This window comes from Patiria miniata, unplaced genomic scaffold (assembly GCF_015706575.1).
Source record: "Patiria miniata isolate m_02_andy unplaced genomic scaffold, ASM1570657v1 HiC_scaffold_26, whole genome shotgun sequence".
Lineage (NCBI taxonomy): Eukaryota > Metazoa > Echinodermata > Asteroidea > Valvatida > Asterinidae > Patiria > Patiria miniata.
Window position 1 is genome coordinate 8,515,837 of NW_024037065.1, and position 26,566 is coordinate 8,542,402.

The 26,566-nt window shown below is 41.8% G+C and overlaps 1 protein-coding gene across 1 annotated transcript; it reads left to right on the forward strand.

The window, feature by feature from the left end:
- Positions 1 to 6,653: 6,653 nt before the first annotated feature.
- LOC119733930 lies at positions 6,654 to 22,752 on the forward strand. The gene is made up of 5 exons (XM_038207291.1): positions 6,654 to 6,672; positions 7,213 to 7,472; positions 18,431 to 18,473; positions 20,062 to 20,406; positions 22,320 to 22,752. Exons 1-5 carry the CDS (start codon positions 6,654 to 6,656, stop codon positions 22,625 to 22,627), a joined length of 975 nt encoding a protein of 324 aa, XP_038063219.1. The 3' UTR covers positions 22,628 to 22,752.
- The last annotated feature ends 3,814 nt before the right edge of the window (positions 22,753 to 26,566 follow it).

Here is a 26,566-nt window from a genome sequence, read left to right on the forward strand (position 1 = left end):
TGGACACATGCTGTGCTTTGCAACTGTGGCCAGTGTGGACCTTGAGTAAAAACCTGTTGATATATGACAAACCAAAACAGCTATTTAAATGAGTTAATTCGAATAACAACGAAAAAGCCACTCGGGGTGGCTTTTTACTGTATATATTAAGATGTATGAAAAGCTATTTGAATGAGCTAATTTGAATAACAACGAAAAAGCCACTCTGAGTGGCTTTTTACTGTATATATTAAGATGTCAGAAAAGCTATTTAAATGAGCTAATTTGAATAACAACGAAAAAGCCACTCCGAGTGGCTTTTTACTGTATATATTAAGATGTAAGAAAAGCTATTTAAATTAGCTAATTTGAATAACAACGAAAAAGCCACTCGGAGTGGCTTTTTACTGTAAAAATTATAATATATGAATATCAAATAAAGAGAACATATAAATGATCGTTTTATCGAGTCCAAGTTCAATTATAATAAAAAATCAATAGAGGGCGCTATTTCTGTGTGGTGAGGGATATCAAAATAATATCAACATTACTGAGCTTGTCGACTCTTAGTAGAAGTTGGTCATGGGGTTCAGCTACCCAAGCGTGCTTCTCCTGCAAGACGTCTGAACCATACATGACCTAGAGCGGTGCTCGGTCTGTCCCAAGGAAATCGGTGATGAAGAACCAATCATCAGTGACATTGCAAGGGCGGATCCAGAACACAATTTTTTGGGGGGGCCCAAAAAAATTTTGGTCCCCCAAAAAGTGGGTCAAAAAATTACGGCGTGGGGTTCGGGGCCCGCTTAAGGGTCCCGAAAAATTTTTGGATTCTAGATGCTCTGTTGACCGATCTGAGGCAATTTCTGACCACTTTAACCAATGTTTTTTGAGGAAAAGATGATGGTGTATTCATTGCCTGCCCTTACTGCGACGTCACATAAAAAAAAAAAAATTGGTTTCGTTTTTTTGGGGGGGGGGGGGCCATGGCCCCCTTTGGGCCCCCCCCCTTGGATCCGCCATTATGACATTGACACTGATGACTTTCTCAACAACAACTTTATAGGAGGAGGAAACGCACCGCTGCAAGTTGATGTTTCTGCAGCGTCTAGAACCTCTTGTACATGAGAAAAAGGCAAATATCCAGGATGAGCTTATGCGCATCAAAGACGCAAAGACTGTCTCACAAATACTGGCTGATGAGGAGGCTGAGATGAAAGCAGGTACGTCATAAAGGACCACGCGGCGCTGTGAGCCGCCCATCCACCCTAATCATGCAACGTACAGAGCCATGCGCTTAGTGCCGATGATTAAGACAGCTTGTCTTTGACATGATTCACAACTGACTTGTTGGGCAGTCAGTGTAAGCCTTGCGCTTCCCCTGCTCCATATTCAAGCCATCATGACACCGAATAGTTTGCTCGGCTGCATCAGGTTGCCATTCACTGATGTTTGGTTCTCATTCAGCGATCTCCTCAGGAGAGACCGAGCACCGCTCCAGGTCATGCATGATTTAAAGGTCACGGAGGAGAAGCACATTTAGGTAGCTGATCCCCATGCCCAGCTTGTAGTAAGAGTCAATAAGCTCCTTGCTGTAAGTCATCCCGAGAAGGGTGACGGTGGCATTTCTGGCAGATGTGGTTGGTCGCTTTATGACATACTGTGTGATGAGAGAGGTGATCGGGGGAGTGCTCGGGGACAGATCTACCCCCTCTTCCCACGCAAAGCAGATTGCAAGCAGAACTCCTCCTCCTGCTCTAGCTCCTTGACCCTCGGTGCCTACGGAACCAGTTTGATTATTCATTCCTAAGCCAATCAGCCACATTGTGCACCAGTTGCTATCTGCTACGCTGACACCGATGGAGGACAGTGCTGCTTCGACATAAGAACCACCCTCCCCCCACAGACGCGTCACAGTCTAGGTCGCTCTGTCTCCTTCGAGGGTGGGAGTGGAAGGCAATCTTGTCCTCGCATGAATAGGGTGACTTGACCCTGGATGTTGGGAAGCCATACACACATAGAAGGTTTATCCTGTCATCTCTGAGGAGGCTCTAAAGTGCCCTTAGCTTATGTTCCTAAAAGATAAATGTTCTGATGTGGTCAAGGAAGATCGTTTGATCCTCATGGAGAAAGGCATAGTGCATTCGTGAGAGTTTGTCATCTTCACTTATTTTCTGATAGCTACGCACATAATTTCAACCGGCATTTGAGGGTGATATCTGATCTCAAGCGCATAGGGGTGATCATAATGCAGGATCGATCAGACAGTCGATTTTGTCTTGCAGGCTCTGATCTTCCATGGTTAATGTGTGTCTCTTGAAATCTGGCCATGCGTGATCATACGAAATCAGGATTGGCTTTGATTCTGGGTGCTTTGCTTAATTCATGTTACAGCTCCATTAACATTCTGTTTTATGATGCATTGCCCCCAGACTCGATTGCAGCTCCTTGGCAGCTGAAGCCGCAGCTGGGCAACAGAACTAGACAACAGACATAGACAAAGACTGAGATATAGCATTCGTCAACCTCTCTTTTTCTTTTTTTTGTAGGTTTGTTTCAAGTTTCTTGTCTAGTTTCTTGGTGTTTCTAAAGGTCAACTTAAATGTATCACAGACACACTGTCCGACAGGATATTTATTGCAAATGACAGTTTTGTGGACATCTCAAAACTTGTTCTGACCGCTCCATTACCGGGCCTTTTTCTTGATTTCAACCCACATCTCAATTGAGGTAATGGGATCTTTGGCCTTGTCGCAAAGACTACCACACTGGAGGACACATGGAACGGTGGACATTGTTGTAAGCTATGTTCTCAATTCACATCACAAACCAGGTAAACCACAGCATCATTACAGTGCGCGTACCAATCCGAGGAAACAATAACAGTAAGAAGTAGCAGAAGTGTTTGTGATATAAAATATTTAAAAAGCGAATAATTTGGTTCCAACATAATATGCAGTGATGATGATTATGATGATTGCCGTAGTCAGTGGGGACAAAACCTGAAAATGAAGTGTGCTTTGTGAAAACAAGACAGAAATTCATTGTGCTAATCATTTCAAAACCAGCTGATATGGCCCTCGATCCCATTTGGACTTCACTCCTTAAGAACCATTAACCATCATGTCTGGCTGCGGGGTTCTTGCTCCATTTATGCTGGATGGGTCCAGGACCTTCTTAAATTGCATCAGCGCAACGATTTTGCCAAAATAATGTATTCATTCATGATTCTAGGTGCTCCCGTTTGAAATTTATGTTTTTGCTCTATCGAATGGGGGTCATCTTGGATCTCTGGGTCAAAATGACGTCATAGCGTCAAACTGATGTCGGAATCGGAATCCTCATGGTCAACTCACCTGAAAAAAGTGTCTTCAAACATGATTCTAAGTGCTCTGGTTCAAAAGTTAATTTTTCAAGATGGCGCCGGCGGCCATCTTGGATTTGGCCCCCTAGCGAAAAATGCCGGGATATTTGGGAGGGACCGGGGGGCTAATTTCTTTATAAATGGTCCATAAAAGTCAAATCCACCGTCAAACCATCCTAGCCAGAGAATGGTCACGGAACTTATGTTTTGGACCCAACTATACATACAGAAGGAAGATTAAGTGCATGCAGTGTGGCAGATCGTGGACCTTGAACAAAAGAGGGTCCACGATTTTCTCTATGATGATTGACCAAACTTCACCGAAGGTCCACTTTTGAGGTGTTTGCACAAAATAAATGGGAGGCCGGTCTTCCTAAAAAGTCAAAGTACAAACAAAAGAGGGAGAATAGAATAGGGTCTGACTCTGTCTGTGTTTGTCTGCTGGGCGTGTTTTCGAGGATCATCGAGCATTTGATGTCAGGAGTCATTACCGGCACACTCTCGCAATAAGTGGTTCGACCAGCTTTCTATCCGAAACCTCATTGGCCGGGGGTTTTGTGCGTAAACCTTATCAGTCAGCCGATCACGCTCAATAGACTTCGGCAAAACCGCAAGTCCCATCATAAAGAATAAGTTAACCGCGGACCATTTTTTCCAAGAGTGTGTTTCTTATAGCTGATGGGCTTTTAAAAATAACTTTTGCAAATGGGAAAGACATTTTGGAAACATCCATTCAGTTTGGATATTATGCTTCATGAATTTTGTAAATAAACGAGCACATTTTTAAACAGTATTTAATTACTATTATTTTCAGTGTGGTGTGGGGGGGGGGGCTAGACAGACGATATATCAGAATGGCGCAATGAGACTACAGCGGGCGCAACAATTTTGATTAGGGTTTCAAAAATTTCTACGCGAGTCATTTGCATAAAAAGTGACCCCCCCAATTTCTTGTAAAAAACGAGACCGTCTAGTTTGAAAATCGGTGGAATCGTGCGAATATAGCCGAGGATCACCTCCCTAGCTTTTGGGCTATTATCTAAGGGCAGATTTGATAAAATTAGGGTCGAAAAAATGGGTCCTATTTGCACGAGAAAATGTAGGGATGCCATTGGTAAATTTGGCAGTATGCAGGCTCACGGTCAAATCGAGGAATGACCTCAATTAGAAAACGTGTACAAAACCAATGGGCGCAGTTGCAAAAAAGAAGAAGAGTATAAACAAATGATCGATAGTGAGGAACAATAGAAAATCCTCGATTTACACCATAAACGTGCTAGTGCGTTTGTTTGTTTGTTTGTTTGTGGTGTAAATCGAGTGCGAGTGCACAATAATGCTAGCTGTGGCCGAGCTGCAAGAAGTCTTGCATGAAAGTCTTGCATGGCTTTTCCCCAGAACATTCTTCCGGGCTTTTCCTCCCACCTCTAAAACTGTCATTTCTTCTCATTGTCTCCACAGGTATCTTCAGGCTTGCGAGCTACAGTGCCTAGGGCGCTTTTGAGGAATCCTTGGTTTCATTACCTGAAATAATTAATAATAATAACAATAATAATAACAATAATAAAATCGATCAAAATGATCCCTGCCAGAGCTAAAAAATGCGAGGCCGAAAAATTCGACGCCGATGGCCGACACATATGGAACTACTTTAGAAAATTGGGCCTGATAAATATGACATTGCCCTCATTTTTAAATTTGGCTGAAACACGGCAAAAATTGTAATTCAACGTGCCCATATATTGCTGTGCGGAAACAGTCTCACTACTCAAAATACGTATTTCTGAATTAAAAATGAGAAAGAGTTTTTTTCGTTGCGCAATAGTCAAAATGTTAGCAATGAATAGTCAAAATGTTAACAATGATCGCAAAAATCGGCTACGGATGAATCGGAAGTACGAATTCGATTTGACGTAATCCGAATGATGTTTAGATTTTTAAGGATCCAGATTATTACAGTCAAATGAAATCTGGCGTCAATTAAAATGAGCATTAAGTTTAAATTTGTGAACAAGGATGCACTCTCATACGATCACGAGAAATCCCGTCGACGGGAACGTGATTTCAGAATATAACTGTTGCGAACGTTTTCGTCATATTTTGCCACATTGAAAATTGTCGTCTTACATTTCAGGCATTGGATATTTAATAAAATTCCAAGACTTGTGTGAAATTTTCAGTCCTAACTAAACCTCGCGCCAAAATGTTAAAAATAAAATACTCAACATGTTAACAATGATCGCAAAAAAATCGGCTACGGACGAATCGGAAGTACGAAATTGCCTACGCCGGCTAAATAATATTTTCTGCTATAGCCGAGCATTTTTGGGGCCATGAAATTGAGGATTTGTAATTAAGGGTGGAAGCCGTGAACGGGACTGCCAAATCGTAGTTCTGTGAAATTTGGATGGAATTTTGGCCTTAAATTGCTGTACTGTGCAATGTAGCGTACATATAGGCATCATTTTTTCAACATGGCGATGGGCCGAAGGACCGCTTTTATAGGGGTTATCTTCGCATGGATTTTCCCCAAATGTCATCGGTACCCTCCCCCCATAAACTTACTGAAAATGAAATACTATTTTACTTTTGGTCAATTTCCCGGGGATAGACAGACAGACAGAAAGACCCGGCGTATTAGGGGGGGGGCCTGACGGATTTTTTTGACAGATATTTTTTTGTCAGCAATTATTTCAATAAATGGTTAGAGAGTTCCTACATCAATCCCAAATCCTAAAAAAGAAAACCCGCTCAAAAACCATTACAATGCGTTACAATGCGCCGTGAAAATGGGCATAAAATATTTGCAGTATTGAAGAGCGCCCCCATTTGGAAGAATTTCAAAAATCAATATTTCATCTGCAGTGCTAGGAACAATACATGCAGCAAGATTCACATTTTTCAAATGATTCAATTTCTAAAATGCTTGTCTGAAAGAAACGCAAATTTGAAACAAAATGGGGGGGGGGGGGGTTTGTATTATTTTGTCCAAAGTTATGGCAATTTTCATTGGTAGAATATCGAAGCACCCCCATGCACTGTAATTATTTGTATGGGAATGATATCGAGAGGCGCCAAGCTCGATATGAATAATCATGATGTGTGATGAATAATTTTATTTTACGCCGATACGATTGGTTAATTCTTATGACAAAATACCGCCCCGGTACGGTATATACCTAAAGCGTAGACGGCACCCATTACAACCGCTGACAGCATATTCTGGCATAACGGTTCGTGATATGACACGGGCCTATACCAATCTTGGCACGGCGCATTTTGGTGGTGACTCTGTTCAGTCAAGCTGCTTGGTGAAATGGATTCTGCCATCAGAGGTAGGCCTTTTATAAGAGTCGGTTTCTTTTTCAATGTAAAAGTTGTTCTCATCGTGCTGAGTGCTCTCCAACAGATTCGACGTTTTTTAAAGTCCTGCTTCACAGACGTACATTAGGCCTATACAGTTTTTTCTATTTCGGGCGGCTCCAATTCCTTGAAAAGGGCACAAAAGAGCCACGTGAATTATTGTCGGACCGCAAATAATTCGAAATTTAAAGTAATCAGATCAATATTATTTTATGTAAAGAAGAATATTCCATGACATGGTGCATTTTTTTTTGAGAATTTCTTTCAAATGTATTATTTCAATATATGTGCGTAGTTCACTCTGGATTCGAAAACCCCCAAAGTGATGAGTGCGCTAAGTGTTTATCTGTTACATAGTTTCTTCGTTAATAGCGGAATCTAGAAAGACATCTATTTTATGGAATGTCTCGGATGAGCATATTATGGATATATACCGGCTTAACTATAGTGGTGTTATGTAAACTAATGTGTTGCTAATACCGCCTTTTTCTCCTGGTTTTTGTCATATATAGTTATCGTGCTGTGGCTTTTCTGCGTGACGGCTGTGTCGGGTGCGCGCGTTCTGGCCAAGTTTCGTCCCTTGACCATCCCCACTGACACGTATCCCTACGTGCCCCCGTCTGTCTATTATGGATGCGCCGCGGCCTGCATCAAGCAAGCCACCTGTCGTTCCTTCGGGGTAAATGCTACATCCTGTGAACTGCGTGATGCCAACAGTCAAAACCTCAGCACTTCAGGTTTCGTCTACTTCGAAAACCAACAGGTTGAACAGGTAAGCTAGGTTTCACTCTATGTACCCGGCGGCCACGGCAATCACGTTTCTGGCCCCCGTGGACAAAACGGTTTGGACGTGAGACAACGCGAGGGGACGAGATGGGCAAACGTGACAGTCCGTGATTGCCGTGGATGTCGGTGCAGATATTTTACTGTCAAAAAATTTGCCACGGCAGTCACGGTGCGGATGAGAAACCTAGAAGGCCGTAGTAAAACGGGGTGAACGCAACAAAACGTGAAAGTACGTGATAGGCTGTAACAAAACTTGGAGACGGTCCGCAGTGGGATGGGAATCGTGTGAATCCCCTGGCATCTCACAGTCCTATCAAGTTTTGGTCACGTTTTAATTTGCCAAATTTAGCGGGCATTTTGTCACGATTGCTGGGCGTCCGTTTTGCTTCGTTTCTAACGGCAAGCTGGGGTGTACGGTAGCCGTTTCGTCGCGTCAATCACGTCAATTTCGTCAATCACGGTGCGTCCAGATGTGTGACGGTTTACAGGCCCGGTGCGATGTAGCGCGTTGCTACTACGGTCTGGTATGGCGAGCGCGGTCTGGTACGGCGAGCGCGGTCTGGGAGGGAGTATAAAAGCATACAATGATTGCTATTGCTTGGGAGGCCTTCTTTTCGTATCGTGGGCACAAACGTGTTCCGAAGCTGCCTGGCGTACACAAGGGCGGATCCAGAACACAATTTGGGGGGGGGGGGGCCCAAAAAAAATTTGGTCCCCCAAAAAAGTGGGTCAAAAAAATTACGGCGTGGGGTTCGGGGCCCGCTTAAGGGCTCCGAAACTTTTTTGGATTCTAGATGCTCTGTGGCGCGATCTGAGGCAATTTCTGACCACTCTAACCAATGTTTTTTTGAGGAAAAGATAGTGGTGTACTCATTGCCTGCCATTATTGCGATGTCACATAAAAACAAAATTGGTTTCGTTGGGGGGGGGGGGGGGCATGTCCCCCTTTGGCCCCCCCCCCCTGGATCCGCCCTTGGGCGCACACATTTCCTCCGTAGAAAGCCTTGACAGAACGCGAAAAACGTGTCAGATTTTGATTAGAACGTGAAGAACGTGAATGACCCCTGAGGGACCCCATCAGAACGTGACAGGCCGGGAGGGAACGTACTGGCATCTGTGGTAGACAGCGGGCCGAACAGTAGTGCGCCTTTGAGCCTCCGGGACTCGGCAGCCCCCTTTCCCCCACGGCCCATCACAGATACCGTGACAGACCGTGAGAAAACTTAGCAGGACCTAACAAAACTTGACTACCGAGAAAAAAATGCCAAAATCCCACGGCGCACTACGTTTCGGGCCAACGGGGCTGCCGTGACCGCCGGGAACATACTGTAAACCTAGTCGTACATTAAGTTAATTAAAGTCGTACATTAAAGTGAATGGCACAATGAATAATGTGTAATGTGTACATCCCAAAAACGCCGGATGTGAAAGGTCGTAAATGAAATTCTTTTGTACCTATCTCCAAGTGGTTTTGCACCTTTTACTTTCAGGCTTTGCATTTCACCTAAACCCAATCTGCGCAGGTCTACGGCACCGTAATTGCGAACCTGTTCTATAGCCCTTATGCGTACAGCCACCATCTTAGAGGGCATTTTTACTTCACGTACACGACAAAAAGAAATGTTTATCAATTAATGGTCAGCTTACAAAATACGAACATCCTTGATCATTTTGTTCAAGAGTTGTAAGTGAAAGAAGTTGCTCACTTTTTCAACTAAAATCGCTTGAAAGGTTTATACCACAAACCGTTAAGAAAACCCGCGGAGAATTATTGTTCGGAATCAAAAAGAAAGAGAGAAAGACGGAAAGAGAGAAACAAAGGTTTATTCGTACAATTCTAAAAAAGGTGATCAGATTGTGCCCAATCGCCCAATAAAGGTGTCCGGATTCAGTTGATACTTTATGGCATTTATTCAAGTACGTGTTTCAAACTTAAGCTTTCTTGTTTCTTCGCACTTCCACATTCTGGGGAGCCGGCGGAAATCCCCCCCCCCAAAAAAAAAATGCAAAAAAAAAACCCATCGCTTCCTTGCTGTCCGCAATTATTATCTAATTTTCCGGCCAATCGATTTTGCTGCGATGCTGCTCAATCTTCTCTACTATTTTTGGCATTTTTATGCGACATCGGTGTATTTGGGCTACCTGCCCCAAATCCTGAGATAATCGCATTTGAAGTTATTCATTTTTTCAAAAGACATTCTCGACCACTTTCAGTAACAGAATTCGAAAATTTTTGCATTGTCCGATAGGATATGATTCGCTCTTTGTTAATTCATAGTTGTTTGTTAAAAATAGTGAGTAATTAAACGTAAATCATTAATAAAACTTTTTTGCACTTCGTGAGAACATCAATACTTTGGCTCCCATATTTTGCCAATTACTTTGTACACAGTTTTTGTCACTTCATGGGATCATGAATCGTGGAGGCTTTACTTATTTGTACTTTTTCCCGACGCAACAAACTTGTTACTTTTGCGCGTCACGACAGTTGAGCGCGCGCGCGTCTGTTCTTTTTAGACATCGTTCACGCGCGCGTGTATGCTCCCACCCTGCCGCGTGTTGACCAATGTATAATTCCTCTGGCCCCCTGCTCACGAGGTGACTTTTTGCCACTTCGTGAGAATAATTTACTCTTTTTTACACTTCGTAAAAATGAAAATCACCGATTTAAGGCTTTTTGTCAATTGTTGTTTACAATAATTAAGAAAGTAAAGAATATTTTGCCTTCAAACTTGGTCAAATTGTTCCTTGAGACAACTATAATAAAATGGCTAGTAAAACTGAAAATCGAATAATTATCGATTTTCGAGGTTTTTGTCACTTCGTGAGCAAAGCGACGAATTAATGGTCTATCAGATTCCAATACGAACATCCTTGATTATTTTGTTCGAGAGTTGTAAGTGAAAGAAGTTGCTCACTTTTTCAACTAAAATCGCTTGTTAAGTTTTTACCACAAACCGTTAGGATAACCCGCGGAGAATTATTGTCCGGAATCAAAAAGAAAGAGAGAAAGACGGAAAGAGAGAAACAAAGGTTTATTCGAACAATTCTAAAAGAGTGATCAGATTGTGCCCGATCGCCCAATAAAGGTGTCCGGATTCAGTTGATACTTTATTGCATATATTCAAGTACGTGTTTCAAACTTAAGCTTTCTTATTTCTTCGCACTTCTACATTCTGGGGAGCCGGCGGAACCCCCCTCCAAAAAAAAAATGCAAAAAAAAAACATCGCTTCCTTGCTGTCCGCAATTATTATCTAATTTTCCGGCCAATCGATTTTGCTGCGATGCTGCTCAATCTTCTCTACTATTTTTGGCATTTTTATGCGACATCGGTGTATTTGGGCTACCTGCCCCAGTCCGCGCAGGTACTAGCTCGGCGTCTCTGTATTACCGCCTGTTCTATTTTTATTCAAACGCAGCGATATTACTACCTCATATGCCCTTGCTAAATCAAGCTTGAAAAGTAGGTTTTGAAGCCAGGCTACTTTCCCCAGTAGCCGTTAGCTTTGTTTCTGAGAGACCGTAATTTTGGTTTTCTGCAGGTCAGTCTGCTGATGATGGCGCTACCTCGATCAATATCTGGTTGAAAATTTGTAATCAGTGGCACTAAACTGTGTCGACGCCTGGGGGAGGAGGCCCAAAACTTCCGAAACTTATATGACCTCGGTGGTCTTTAAGTCGGGCGGAAAGGGGTGGGGGGATGGGGGTGTTGATATCATTTAACACTTTGTGGCGCTGTTCATAACATAATGTTTTAAGACTATTATTGTACATATAAGGCATTAAGAAAGATAATCCGATTGTGTGCCGTTTCAAAAATAGGGTATATAGTTCGGGATTCGGGAACAATTTTGTTTGCCTGGAATGACATCATCACAAACCAAAAACTTGCAAAAAGGCACCAAAGTGCCCTTAAAAATGGCAAAATGTTAATTGAAAATAAGATTAAATGGGACACAAAGGTGCTTTTCACGGATTTGACAGAGCTGGGAGGGGGTTTCGACACCCAAAACCCTCCCCCTGGATCCGCGCCTGCAGTCTGCGCAGGTGTACGTCACCGTAATTTGCAACCTGTTCTATAGCCCTTATGCGTATAGCGGCCATCTTAGAGGGCATTTTCACTTCACGTTCACGACCAAAAAAAATGTGACAAAAGTTCATCCTGAGATAATCGCATTTGAAGTTATTTTTTCAACAGACATTCTCGACCACTTTGCAGTAACAGAATTCGAAAATTTTTGCATTGTCCGATAGGATATGATTCGCTCTTTGTTAATTCATAGTTGTTTGTTAAAAATAGTGAGTAATTAAACGTAAATCATTAATAAAACTTTTTTGCACTTCGTGAGAACATCAATACTTTGACTCCCATATTTTGCCAATTACTTTGTACACAGTTTTTGTCACTTGATGGGATCATGAATCGTGGAGGCTTTACTTATTTGTACTTTTTCCCGACGCAACAAACTTGTTACTTTTGCGCGTCACGACAGTTGAGCGCGCGCGCGTCTGTTCTTTTTAGACATCGTTCACGCGCGCGTGTATGCTCCCACCCTGCCGCGTGTTGACCAATGTATAATTCCTCTGGCCCCCTGCTCACGAGGTGACTTTTTGCCACTTCGTGAGAATAATTTACTCTTTTTTACACTTCGTAAAAATGAAAATCACCGATTTAAGGCTTTTTGTCAATTGTTGTTTACAATAATTAAGAAAGTAAAGAATATTTTGCCTTCAAACTTGGTCAAATTGTTCCTTGAGACAACTATAATAAAATGGCTAGTAAAACTGAAAATCGAATAATTATCGATTTTCGAGGTTTTTGTCACTTCGTGAGCAAAGCGACGAATTAATGGTCTATCAGATTCCAATACGAACATCCTTGATTATTTTGTTCGAGAGTTGTAAGTGAAAGAAGTTGCTCACTTTTTCAACTAAAATCGCTTGTTAAGTTTTTACCACAAACCGTTAGGATAACCCGCGGAGAATTATTGTCCGGAATCAAAAAGAAAGAGAGAAAGACGGAAAGAGAGAAACAAAGGTTTATTCGAACATTTCTAAAAGAGTGATCAGATTGTGCCCGATCGCCCAATAAAGGTGTCCGGATTCAGTTGATACTTTATTGCATATATTCAAGTACGTGTTTCAAACTTAAGCTTTCTTATTTCTTCGCACTTCTACATTCTGGGGAGCCGGCGGAACCCCCCCCCCTCCAAAAAAAAAATGCAAAAAAAAAACATCGCTTCCTTGCTGTCTGCAATTATTATCTAATTTTCCGGCCAATCGATTTTGCTGCGATTCCGCTCAATCTTCTCCACTATTTCTGGCATTTTTATGCGACATCGGTGTTTTTTGGCTACCTGCCCCAGTCCGCGCAGGTACAGCTTTGCGTCTCTGTAATTACCGCCTGTTCTATTTTTATCCAAACGCAGCGATATTACGACCTCATATGCCTCTGCTAAATCAAGCTTGAAAAGTAGGTTTTGAAGCCAGGCTACTTTCCCCAGTAGCCGTTAGCTTTGTTTCTGAGAGACTGTAATTTTGGTTTTCTGCAGGTCAGTCTGCTGATGATGGCGCTACCTCGATCAATATCTGGTTGAAAATTTGTAATCACTGGCACTAAACTGTGTCGACGCCTGGGGGAGGAGGCCCAAAACTTCCGAAACTTATATGACCTCGGTGGTCTTTAAGTCGGGCGGAAAGGGGTGGGGGATGGGGGTGTTGATATCATTTAACACTTTGTGGCGCTGTTCATAACATAATGTTTTAAGACTATTATTGTACATATAAGGCATTAAGAAAGATAATCCGATTGTGTGCCGTTTCAAAAATAGGGTATATAGTTCGGGATTCGGGAACAATTTTTGTTTGCCTGGAATGACATCATCACAAACCAAAAACTTGCAAAAAGGCACCAAAGTGCCCTTAAAAATGGCAAAATGTTAATTGAAAATAAGATTAAATGGGACACAAAGGTGCTTTTCACGGATTTGACAGAGCTGGGAGGGGGTTTCGACACCCAAAACCCTCCCCCTGGATCCGCGCCTGCAGTCTGCGCAGGTGTACGTCACCGTAATTTGCAACCTGTTCTATAGCCCTTATGCGTATAGCGGCCATCTTAGAGGGCATTTTCACTTCACGTTCACGACCAAAAAAAATGTGACAAAAGTTCATCCTGAGATAATCGCATTTGAAGTTATTCATTTTTTCAAAAGACATTCTCGACCACTTTGCAGTAACAGAATTCGAAAATTTTTGCATTGTCCGATAGGATATGATTCGCTCTTTGTTAATTCATAGTTGTTTGTTAAAAATAGTGAGTAATTAAACGTAAATCATTAATAAAACTTTTTTGCACTTCGTGAGAACATCAATACTTTGGCTCCCATATTTTGCCAATTACTTTGTACACAGTTTTTGTCACTTCATGGGATCATGAATCGTGGAGGCTTTACTTATTTGTACTTTTTCCCGACGCAACAAACTTGTTACTTTTGCGCGTCACGACAGTTGAGCGCGCGCGCGTCTGTTCTTTTTAGACATCGTTCACGCGCGCGTGTATGCTCCCACCCTGCCGCGTGTTGACCAATGTATAATTCCTCTGGCCCCCTGCTCACGAGGTGACTTTTTGCCACTTCGTGAGAATAATTTACTCTTTTTTACACTTCGTAAAAATGAAAATCACCGATTTAAGGCTTTTTGTCAATTGTTGTTTACAATAATTAAGAAAGTAAAGAATATTTTGCCTTCAAACTTGGTCAAATTGTTCCTTGAGACAACTATAATAAAATGGCTAGTAAAACTGAAAATCGAATAATTATCGATTTTCGAGGTTTTTGTCACTTCGTGAGCAAAGCGACGAATTAATGGTCTATCAGATTCCAATACGAACATCCTTGATTATTTTGTTCGAGAGTTGTAAGTGAAAGAAGTTGCTCACTTTTTCAACTAAAATCGCTTGTAAAGTTTATACCACAAACCGTTAAGAAAACCCGCGGAGAATTATTGTTCGGAATCAAAAAGAAAGAGAGAAAGACGGAAAGAGAGAAACAACGGTTTATTCGAACGATTCTAAAAGGGTGATCAGATTGTGCCCGATCGCCCAATAAAGGTGTCCGGATTCAGTTGATACTTTATTGCATATATTCAAGTACGTGTTTCGAACTTAAGCTTTATTTTTTCACACTTCCACATTCTGGGGAGCCAGCGGAAATCTACATGTAAAAAAACCCCATCGCTTGCATGCTGTCCGCAATTATTATCTAATTTTCTGGCCAATCGATTTTGCTGCGATGCCGCTCAATCTTCTCCACTTTTTTTGGCATTTTTACGCGACATCGGTGTATTTTGGCTACCTGTCCCAGTCCGCGCAGGCTCTGCGTCTCTGTAATTACCGCCTGTTCTATTTTTATCCAAACGCAGCGATATTACTACCTCATATGCCGCTATTACTACTTCATATGAAGCCAGGCTACTTTCCCCAGTAGCCGTTAGCTTTTTTTTGTTTCTGAGAGACTATAATTTTGGTTTTCTGGAGGTCAGTCTGCAGTCTGCTGATGATGGCGCTACCTCGATCAATATCTGGTTGAAAATTTATAATCAGTGGCGAAAAACTGTGTCGAGGCTTTAAAACTTCCGAATCTTAAGGCCAAGTTCGGGCAAGGAGCATAGTCGACTAGTGGTTGATTTGTGACGTACCATATGCCTGCGCACTAGTAATAGCAACATGCGAACGTCTCTAGTCAAACGCTGGTCTAAATGTCATCGCAAAACTTCTGGGTCCTGGCTCCCTGCTGTACGTTATGAATGCGCGCGGCTATTGGTTACCAGCGATGCAACCAACCACAGCTGGTTCCAAATAGTCGACTGGCGTAGTCAACCACCGTCGACTAGACAGAGTTCGGGCTAACTTTAGTCGAACTATGGTTATCCAATGGTCAACAACAGTACTTGCGCGAATTTATATGACCACAATGTAGGCTAATATTTTTCTTTTACCTAGCCGATCTGTGCAGGTCTAGTCTAATTGCAACCTGTTCTGTAGCCCTTTTGCGTATGGCGGCCATCTTAGAGGGCATATTTTGTCTTTTACATTTAGTAACAATGAATGCACAAAAGGTTCACGCACGCATATCCCAGCAAAACAAAGCTAGTTTTGCCATCTAAGATGGCCCACTACGCATAAGGTTTATTGAGGAATTTCACGTGACGTCACAGGTCAGCGGGTCACCCACACACCCGCCATATTGAACGTCTACGGTTGCAGACTGACATGACGTGTGACGATTTCTGATGACTCGTGCTGTGACAATCAAGCTAGTATTTTTTGTTCCATAACAATATTCATTTGTTTTAATGATAAAAAATAGTATAAATGAAGGTGTCCGGATTCAGTTGAGACCCTTCATTACTTACACTATTGTCTAAGTGTTTTAACTTATTCCTGACCATTAATTGGAAACATATTTTGTGCAACTTTCTACTCCTCTTAAATGTATGAAAACAACTTAACATCCCCGTTTTGGTTCATTGAATAGTGCACTTCTTTTAAACATTTAAAATTGTCCATTCTATTCCGGACAAATGAGGGGGCTATTGCTGTGATGTCATTTCAGGAAGTGACTGTTCAGTTGAGGGGTTTTCTGTTCAACTAATGAACCCAAAATTTGCTCATTAAATGATTTTGTGAGAAAACATTGCTCATTGGCCTACTGTCATACTGACAACAACAACGAATCACGAAGGAAAAGAGAATTTAGACACCAAAATATCCCAAATTCTGGCAAATTTAGTGCTGAAATAGCTGTAACATTGAGTTGTCTGCATGAATTATATGAAATGACATCACAATTTTGCTCATGAATATGAATATTCGCATTAGCATTAGGCCTAAACCAAAAAGGAACCAAAATGCCGTTAAAAATGGCAAAATGAAAATTGAAAATAAGGTTAAATTTGACACAAAAATGCATTTTAATAAAAGGATTGCATTACAAAAATACATTACATGGGCCCTTTCATTATAAGAATTCTCAATTCTTCGCACTTCCACATTCTATAGAGAGCTCGCGCCTGCAGAAATCTATAGATGCGAAAAACACGATTCCTTGCTGTCCAATTAAAGGCCGGGGAATCGATTTTATTTTTACCTGTTCAAGTCTCTGCAGGTCTACGTCGCTGTAATAACCACCCGTTCTATTTTTATTAAAGTGGACTGAGCGATATTACTACCTCATTAGCCCCGAAATGATGCCGCTGCTAAATCATTCTCAAAGAGTAGGTTTTGAAGGCTAAATGCCGTTCCCCGATATATGTTACCTTTTGTCTGCGGGTCCGTGCACGCCGCGACCCTATTATGGCGCTACTATTATGTAGGCCTACACTCGAACAATTACTAGTTGAAATTGGACCAGAATATATACCAGTGGTGTAAATCTGTGTCGACACTATAGGAGGATGAGGCCGGCCTGAACAAAATCCTGAAACTTCCCCACACGTGCTGAAATCAGCTGCACCCCACTTGACACTAGATGGCGCTGTTCTTTCATTGAAATTATTGTACGTATTAGGCCGAGTAGAAAAATAAGATATTTTTAATCATTCGAAAGGAGAAATAATAATTGTTCAAATAGATATTTTCCGTCGAGCATGGATTGCATGCCTTTTCAATTAAACAAGACATATTGCCCCGTTTCCCACATGCGACAGCTTGATGCGCATGATCATGAGGCGTCAACAAATCAACTTCAAAGCACTCATCAGAGAGCGCAATTAACCTCCGCCAAGGTTAAATAATTCCCCGCCATATTGTCAGTACACCCAAAAGAAATACTCGCATAAATGGTGAAGAATTAATAATAAAAAATCCTGGGTCCAGACCCATGGGCCAATTTCATAGAGCTGCATGCACAAAATTTGCTTAAGCACAAAAACGTCTTGCTTAATAAAATCAGGTTACCGGCCAAAACTCCATGCGATTGTTATGCTAACTAAACAACAGCTAAATACCAGTCACAAGCAATGTACATCACATGGAGTTTTGGCCGGTAACCTAATTTTACTAAGCAATGTTTTTTCGTGCTTAAGCAAATTTTCTGCTTAAGCAGCTCTATGAAATTGGGCCCAGGTCCATGGGCGTCGCCAGGATTTTTTCTAAAGGGGGGCAACATTTTTTTTTTGCCAAAAATGCTTGCATTTCTCAACATATTCTCGATTTATCAGTTTAAGAGGGGGGCAGGGACATTTTGCCCCCCCCCCCCACCCCCAACTCATTAAATATACACCACTTTGTCTTCGCGCCTCTTTTTCTTTTCTTTTTTCTTTTTTCTTCTTCTTCTTCTTTTTTTTTGCTTTTCCGGGGGGGGGGGGGCAAGTGCCCCCCTTGCCCCCTCCTCGCTACGCCCATGCCCAGGTCCGGATCACTTCCAAAATCTAATCGATTTGTAGGCCTACTTGTACCACGGACCATTTACACAAGGACCACCCCTAAAAAAATGTTGGCAAATCCGTCCATAACTTTTTGAGTTATCTTGTTATCAGATAAACCAGCCAGCCAACCAACAAACTAACCAAATCCGATGAAAACATTACCTCCTTGGCGGAGGTAAAAAATACTTCCAAAATTATCCTACAAAATGCTATTATTAAAAGTTATTGGGTTTTTCAATGGAACTTATCATTGGTGCAAACGTCTACGTAAAAAAAAAGGTGTTGCTGTGTTGAATTAAATTTCTGGATAAAAGGTCTTGATGATTCCAGCGTCGAAATTATAGACTTCAGAGCTTTATCACCGATTATGTTGATGGAGAGGGTTGTTCAAGAATCCTCATTCGTGAGGGGAGGGAAATTAATTTAACAATTACGTCTTGAATCAAGGCTAATGTACATGTATATAGTTTCTGTCTCTCTTTGAAAGTAATATATAATATCAAATTTGAATATTACAGAAGGACTGCCGAAGCACACAACTACCTGATCCTACTTCAGATGGTGAGTTAAAAACAATATTTGAACTCCATCCTTACCTGTTGTCTGTAAACTATAAACTCCCCGGAATCCCCGCAAGATTAAGAAGGCTGAAACCAAACCAAAAAAGCAAGCCCCCCCCCTTCCAATACTTTTTTGTCCAACTCAAAAACTACTGAGCAACTCTCTTTAGCAATCCAGCCATACTCTTTATTTGGCCCAAACGGTGATAATGTGTACGAATTCAGTGCACTTAATGATACAGAAAACAGTTGCACTTGTGTATACATGCAAGTTGTGGTTCACATTCACCTTGCTCGTATATAAGTGAGACCTTTTTTCGGTACCATTTATCATCAATTGCATAATTGTGTACACCTTATCACTGTTTTTGGCCAAACAAAGAGTATGGCTGGATTGCTAAGGAATTTCTGTACTGATCAGTCGTAATTTGAGCAAGATGTGCCCAGTAGTTTTTGAGTTAGATTAAAAAGTATTAACGGGGACTTTTTTTTTGGTTGAGTATATTTACGAGTGGGTCCAATAGTGACATATGTCCCTATCTTTTTTGGTTAAGTCAATGATCAATGATCATTACTTTCTAAAATGGCTCCACGATAAAAAGTAAGAGTTATGAAATCCAACATTTTAAATCTTCGGACATTTTGTGAAACTATACAATAAGACACCAAGAACGTATATGTGTCGAATATTTTGGTTAGTGTTAAATACTCGTACCCATACTCGAATGTCAAAGTACTCGTACTCGACATGTCGAACTTGTACTCGATCATCAAAGAACTCGTACTCGAATAACAGTTGACTTACCACGGCCTTATTTAATCGATACTTTCAGTTTGAAATGGTTGATTGGTTGATTGGCTTGCGGAGAAATCGAAAGTTTCCTGATTGTCCTCTGTGCTCGTCCGGACAAACATATTAACAGCTAGCCGTGAGTGGGTCTGTATATCGGTCTGACTGAGCCTGGGCCAATTACGCACAATGAACCATACGAGTACGAGTATTGTACTTCTGAGTACTCGTATTACTCGTACTCGGAAGTACAAGTACTCGTACTCGTACTCGGAAGTACAATACTCGTACTCGGAGACCTGTACTCGTACTCGGAGACATGTACTCGTACTCGGAAGTACAAGTAGGCCTACGGGTACTCGTACTCGGCAACCTAAAGTACATTGTACTCGGCAGTACTCGTTACTTGGGAGAAAAGTACTCGACTACAACACTGGTATTATATACCACACACACAACGTGTACGCTGGATAGACACGACTTGGAATACGTATGCATGGGTATGCCACGAAATGTCCGGACCTCCGGGGCATCCGATGTAAACAACCGGATTTTTTTTCTCGTCTTTTCTCGGGAACGGCAAGACATTATAGGTTAGTTTTTTTTCAACCAGACCTTTAAAATAGGATAAGCAAACAATCCAAAACATGACATTTTCGGGGATTTTCAGGCAGTAATACCCCTTTAATGTTGACCGAACTTGTGATGGACTCAATAACAACAGTGTTTGGATTTAATTTCCAATCTCGGAGGCTTTTGTAATTTTTTTTATCATACATTTATCTCTATTTCGACACAGTTTTCGAGGCATACCCTATCTTCAGAACCGTCGAGTTGTTCTCTAGCGTCGACGCATTGAAGGCGAACGCCCGATGCGCAGAGAGCGGCGCCAAGCTGTGTAACCTGGGCGATCTGTTGAGGGCGTACGAGGTGGGCTACCGCCACGACCAGTGGGGCTTGTTTGAACATTATGGGGGCTTGTTTGAACATGATGGTGGTTCAGGCGCTAAGTTGATCGCGTGCAACCCGAGTGAAAGAGAGGATTGCCTCGGGATGCCGGGCGAGACGAATTATATTCATCATCAAAATCCAGCGACTGGGGATCTGCAAGGGTTCTGCTGCCCTCATTGTTATCAGTTCCAAGGTGAGCAGGGGCCCAACTTTACGGGTGCGTTCGTTTAGCTCACCCGGGTCGACACGGGTCAGCCCCGTGCCGTTCGATTAGCTCATTTTTGGGGCTCACCCGGGTCAGCCACCACAGAACCTGCTCGTGGAGGAGAGTCACTGGTAGAAGCACGTCACGCATGCGTTGTTCATTCCCTAGAAACGGACAAATATGGCGGCCGGACAGCGGATATCTCAAGTGGACTTAAAAGTTGACTTTATTTGAAGTCTAAAGGTAACCTTTGAGTTCATTGCGATTTTTGAGGCTATAATTACAGCTCATTTTTTTTTTAGTTTTGCAATTGACCAAAAAAAGCAGTAAATCTCAAACTAAGGTCCAATCCGAAGCGGCGTTTTGTCAGTGGCTACGGCCGCGGCCACGGTCGTCCTGCGAGGGTCGTGATCGATGGCCCGCGGTTGAGCGTTCGAATTAGCCCGGCTGTCGTGGCTGAGCCCGTCTGCCAAGTTACCCGTGTTGACCCGGGTGAGCTAAACGAACGCACCCAAGCTGTTAAGATTAAGGCTAACCGCATGTGTTTTGCATAGAAAAACAAAGTTACCTTCAGCAATTGGGTTGCCACCAACCAATTTATTGGCATACTTCAGGGTGAGTAAAAAAACCCCGAAACCCAAATGTCGGGACCATCACTCTAAAAACTGTGTTTAGCAATTAAACACTATCTTGCTATCACTTTGTAAACATGTTTAGATGCTAAACATTACGTGTCCAATTGCTAAACATCAATGTTCAATAGCTAAACACTGTCCATCCTTACTCTAAACATGTTTAGTATTTAAACATGTTTACAAACTGATAGCAAGAAAGTGTTTAGAAAAGTGTTTAATTGCTAAACACCGTTTTTGCAGTGATTGTTTAGTGAAGTTCTGCATGTAGCACTTTCAAAATCTAAGATATGAAAGCTCATTTCATAAGCTGTTTTTAAGTATAAGAATCAATCAAATCACTCAATGTTACGGAATTTTAAACACAACCCCAGGCGCGGTTCTAGAGCCAATATTTTTTTGGGGGGGGGGGGGGGCTAGCAAGGTGAATCCGGGATTTTTTCCAGGGAAGCATGCTGAAATGTAAACCGGTTATTTTCTCCGGACACTTAGGCCTCTGAAAATCAATTCGTTGGGGGGGGGGGGGGGGGGGGGGCTCGTGTCATATTTCGTGTCATATTTTATCAGGAGCGCTGATAAAATCCTACAATGGGGCACACTATATTAACTAAAAGTGTACAAATGCATGCACCCTTCTCATTTAGGGGGAGACAGTTCCCATGTAGGTCAAATTCTTACATTTTGCTAGTGCATTTTTTTTTTACGAAATTTTTTGGGGGGGGCTAGACAAAAAAAATATTTTTTTTTTTTTTTTGGGGGGGGGGGCTAAAGCCCCCCTAGCCCCCCGTAGAACCGAGCCTGACAACCCCCGTTTTAAAGTTCTGTCAAGGGATCACAAAAAAGGTACTTGTGTTCTTTCAGCAAAACGAAAACAAATCTGATAGGGATGTGTGTGAATTGTTTTCGTTTTGCTGAAAGAGCGCACACCTTTTGTGAGCCGTCGACAGAACTTTAAAACGGTTTAAAACTTGAACATTAAATGGATGATTCTTGTACTAAAGCTTATGAATTGGGCTTCTATATGCTAGATTTTGATAAAATGATAGTGCTACATGCAGAACTTAGGCCTAACTTTAACATTATAACCCAACATTTGTGGGTTTTTATACTCATACTATTTTCTATAGTTTCTGTTTGAAATTCTACAAGACTGCAATTTAATGTCAAAACAATAATTTCTCCAAATTTGCACTGACAAAACAGTGATAAATGCAATGACGATAATTGTGTCCCAGTAATCACAAAAAACCTCTTTCACGTTCTCATCAGGATATCCCATCCTCAGACGCAGAAAGCCCGTATATTTTCACGAAAGAGACCGTGTCGGAGATTTTTGCAGGGAGTGCAGTCTCTTCCCGTGCAGCTTGGACCAGATGAAGGCCGCCTACGAGGCAGGTTTCCGAGATGAGCACTGGGGCCACATCGACTTGCGAGGAACGGAGATCAGACCAAGTGCCTGCACGTCAGAGGAGATCGCTGCCGGCGGTTGCTCTTTCCCCGACGAGGGCTTGATTCCGAACCGCACCGCGCCCGCTGACGTCGATTCCATCTCTTACCCCTATTGCTGCCCCAAGTAGGCCTATTCGTTAACACCATCGGTTCAACAAGCTCTGACAGGAGCTTCTACATCTAGTCTGGTTCCAAGACCTGACAATTGTTCCCGACGCTCATGTCTAAATTGTAGGTCAGGAAGCCTCCGTGAATAAACATGACGACATTGACGGCCCTTTTTTTCAAAGCTCGGCTTCGTTTCCGAACTCGTTTTCGTTTCACGTATAACTTTTAATGTTCAGATAAATTTTTAAAATAAATCACTTGCTTTATAATATCATACAGTAATTATGATAATACAGTTTGATATTTCTGTAAGAAAACATTGACTAATGTTGACCTGGAATCTTCAAAGTTAGGCACCCAAGTAGCACTGTTAGCAGGCGGAGCCGAATGGAGACCACGCCGAGTTTTGGAAAAACCCGGTAACGGTCGTCAAATTCAAAATAGTACATGACACAGCAAAAAGTTCTCCCCTCGTACGATCTGAGTGTACTTGATGCACAAAATCGTCGTTAATTTCAAGCTTTCTAAATGAAAGCAATGAATATTAATTATCAACTCGTTGTTAAAAGTTTTTAATATAAGCAATTAGCAGTTGATAAACCTATATTATACTAGGAAATACTCGCGCGCTATCCGATTGTCGACGAAATGAATTCGGCAGACTTCGGACATGGCAGACACGACGAAACGACGGACACGACGAAATGAATTCGGCAGACTTCGGAAAAAGGAGGAATTCCTCCCGTTTTAGGCACGTGACGTAAATTCTAATACAATTTGTGTAATATAATTGAGGCTACCTGACCTAAGATTCATCAGGGATAGTCAAAATCGTTTGGTCTGGGAACCAGACTACTTCTACATCATGTCACTTGGTGGTCGGTCGGTCGGTCTGTCTGATCCCGAAGATTGACCCAAAAAACTTACCAAAAATATTGACCAAATGCCATGCCGTGGTCATAAAATGGTTTTGTTTCGATCGATGCGCATGCGCGTTTATTTTGCATAATAATGTCTGTTCCCGAAATTCATATGTAGCCCGATATGTGACAGAGGCCCCCCCCCCCTTTGCGTCAAGGGCGGATCCAGAGGGGGGGGGGGCCAAAGGGGGCCATGCCCCCCCCCCCCCAAAAAAAAAAAAACGAAACCAAATTTTTTTTATGTGACATCGCAATAAAGGCAGGCAATGAGTACACCACCATCTTTTCCTCCTGAAAAACATTGGTAAAAGTGGTCAGAAATTGCCTCAGATCGCACCACAGAGCATCTAGAATCCAAAAAAAATTCGGGGCCCTTAAGCGGGCCCCGAACCCCACGCCGTATTTTTTTGACCCACTTTTGGGGGTACCAAAAATTTTTTTGCCCCCCCCCCAAAAAATTGTGTTCTGGATCCGCCCTTGCTTTGCGTTGGTAATTGTGTCACCAGAATCTCAGGAATATTTCTGATATATCTAGGGGATGTGTTAGGTAACAATAGTCTAGTGTGTGTATAGGTTATAGGGAGTTTCTTTTTTGGGGGGGGGGGGTACCCCTCTCGCATATCGTGCTGGGTATACGAAAATTGACCAAAATAAGCCCCATTTTAACTACAAAATTTTAATAATAAAAAAAAAAAGCAAACAAAATCAATTGTCAAATTGTTTGTAACAAATCGGAAAGATGTATATTATTCGTACAAATGTACCATTAGGGAGACACGTTATCGTAATTTCTTCAACAATAGGGAGACATCGGTCATTAGGGAGACCATTCATTCATGTCTCCCTAACTCCACAGCCCCCCTTTAGAGGCAAAATTTTGTTGTCGCAATCCGGTTATATTTGTTGCTCATGGTCTAATTAGTAAAAAATACCGAAATTCGTGAAAAAAAGGACAATGGAATATTGGGTTTGGGCACATTTAAGTTTGAAAATTGTTGTGCACAAGTCTATGGGAATGTCTCCCAAATTACCCCTTCCCGGTAATTATTATTATTATTATTATTATTATTATTAAAACTACATATGTAGCATTCGGGAGACGCGTTATCGTAATTTCTTCGACAACTGGGAGACATCGGTCATTAGGGAGACATTTTCACGTCTCCCTAATTCCACAGCCCCCCTTTAGAGGCAAACTTTTGCTGTCGCAATCGGGTTATATTTGTTGCTCACGGTCTAATTAGTAAACATACCGAAATTCGTGGAAAAAGGACCAGGGAATATGGGGTTAGGGCACATTTAAGTTTGAAAAATTTTGTGCACAAGTCTATGGGAATGTCTCCCAAATGAACCATTCTCGGTAAACACAAAGACTAGTACACTGTGTAAGTGTAAGTGAACAGTTTGTTAATGGAGGCAAAATATGTGCAGTAATGTTATAGTCACGTGGTATTTATCACAAATCGCTATAAATTTAGGTATACATCTGAAGTATGGTGTTGCATATGTGCCATCCGCGTCGCATTTTTGGGCGTCGCATTTTTAAGCTCTGGCAGGGATCATTTTGATAGATATCATGCAAGAATTTCAGGCAAGACGGCCAGATCTTATTGTGCACTCGCACTTGTTTAATTGATCAGAGCACAAGTCAAGCGCTATAGCTAGTTTAACTGTAATTATAATGAGTAAGTCTGCGTTTGCACCGTGTGAGGTGAAATCTCTTTTATCTTAATCTTTTTCTTGATTTGTCGACACTGTTTTTTGAATTTATCAAAAGAGGGTGGTATTCAAGAAGTATGAAGGCAGAGGGTTAATTGTCATTTTGTGTAGATTGTTGTTCTTTGTATATAATTTGTAACAAGTTTGAAAATGTTGGCATACAATTGTATTTGACTAAAATGGGAGGGGCAATTAAGCACGTGGCGCACACATTGTCCGGAATGCGCCCTCAGAGTTTAAAACGTGTAATTCGTCACCGTTTTCACGAAGAGCCACATAATTATGTCGATTTTGAAGAAAAAGCGTTTTCGAGATAATCGCAAAAGAAGTTTCTCCTATTTTAAAACTGCAAAAAATAGCAAGGAAACCATCACACTTTTCTGTGTGAGCTGGATGTTTACATGAACCCAGTAATAAGACTTAATTCAGCAGTTAATTAGTGAAAATTAATTAGTAAAGATATGTGGCTCTTCGTGAAAACGCAAATTCAGGTTTCTGACATATTGGCCCTTTCTGTTCAATGTGTATTTCCATAGGCGCGCGTGAGTACGCACGCGCAGCTGAAAATGTAACAAAGATATGTGGCTCTTCGTGAAAACGCAAATCTCATTTGACCTACTTTTACGTATTTCCGTGCAATGGGTTTTATACGCGTTCAAAGGGCCAAAATGTATGTGGCTCTTCGTGAAAACGCAAAATGCATATATCGAAATTTTGGCCCCTTGCGACATTAATGTCACTTGGAAATTAATGATGTTTTGCTTACAGAAACATGTCAAAATGGTTAAGTACATTGTTTTAAAGCAAACAATTTTGAGAAAAAAAACAAAATCGAAAAAAATGGTAATTTTTGACATAATGCTCTTCGTGAAAACGGTGACGAATTGTCCATCACGAAATGGTAATATATATATACTTATCTTCAAGCAAACTTGAATCCTCGATCCTGATTGGTAGATCCATGGCAACAAGCCGTGCTACATATAACCATACCGCACGGCCACGGTCCATACCGTACTCCGCGTATTGCGCTATTCTAAGCCTACGTGACGCGATTAGTGCTGCACAATTAACTGTGAATTCAAAAGTTGCACGTGCGTCACACAGTATGCGTGTTCCAACTTTACTGTGAGTCAAGTTTGCTTGAAGATAAATACGTTATCACGCTCGCGCTCATGGAACACGGAAAATGTAGTGCGTCTGTGTCCCACATGCCACTCGGCGTTTGGCCTCGTGGCATGTGGGACACAGACGCACTACATTATTGCGTGTTCCACTCGCGCTCGCAAGATAATTAATATTATCTTCAAGCAAACTTGA

Coding starts and splice junctions, on each gene's coding strand:
- LOC119733930 (XM_038207291.1), top strand. Junction 18,474..20,061: donor ACCTGATCCTACTTCAGATG/GTGAGTTAAAAA, acceptor ATTTCGACACAG/TTTTCGAGGCATACCCTATC. Junction 20,407..22,319: donor TCATTGTTATCAGTTCCAAG/GTGAGCAGGGGC, acceptor CGTTCTCATCAG/GATATCCCATCCTCAGACGC.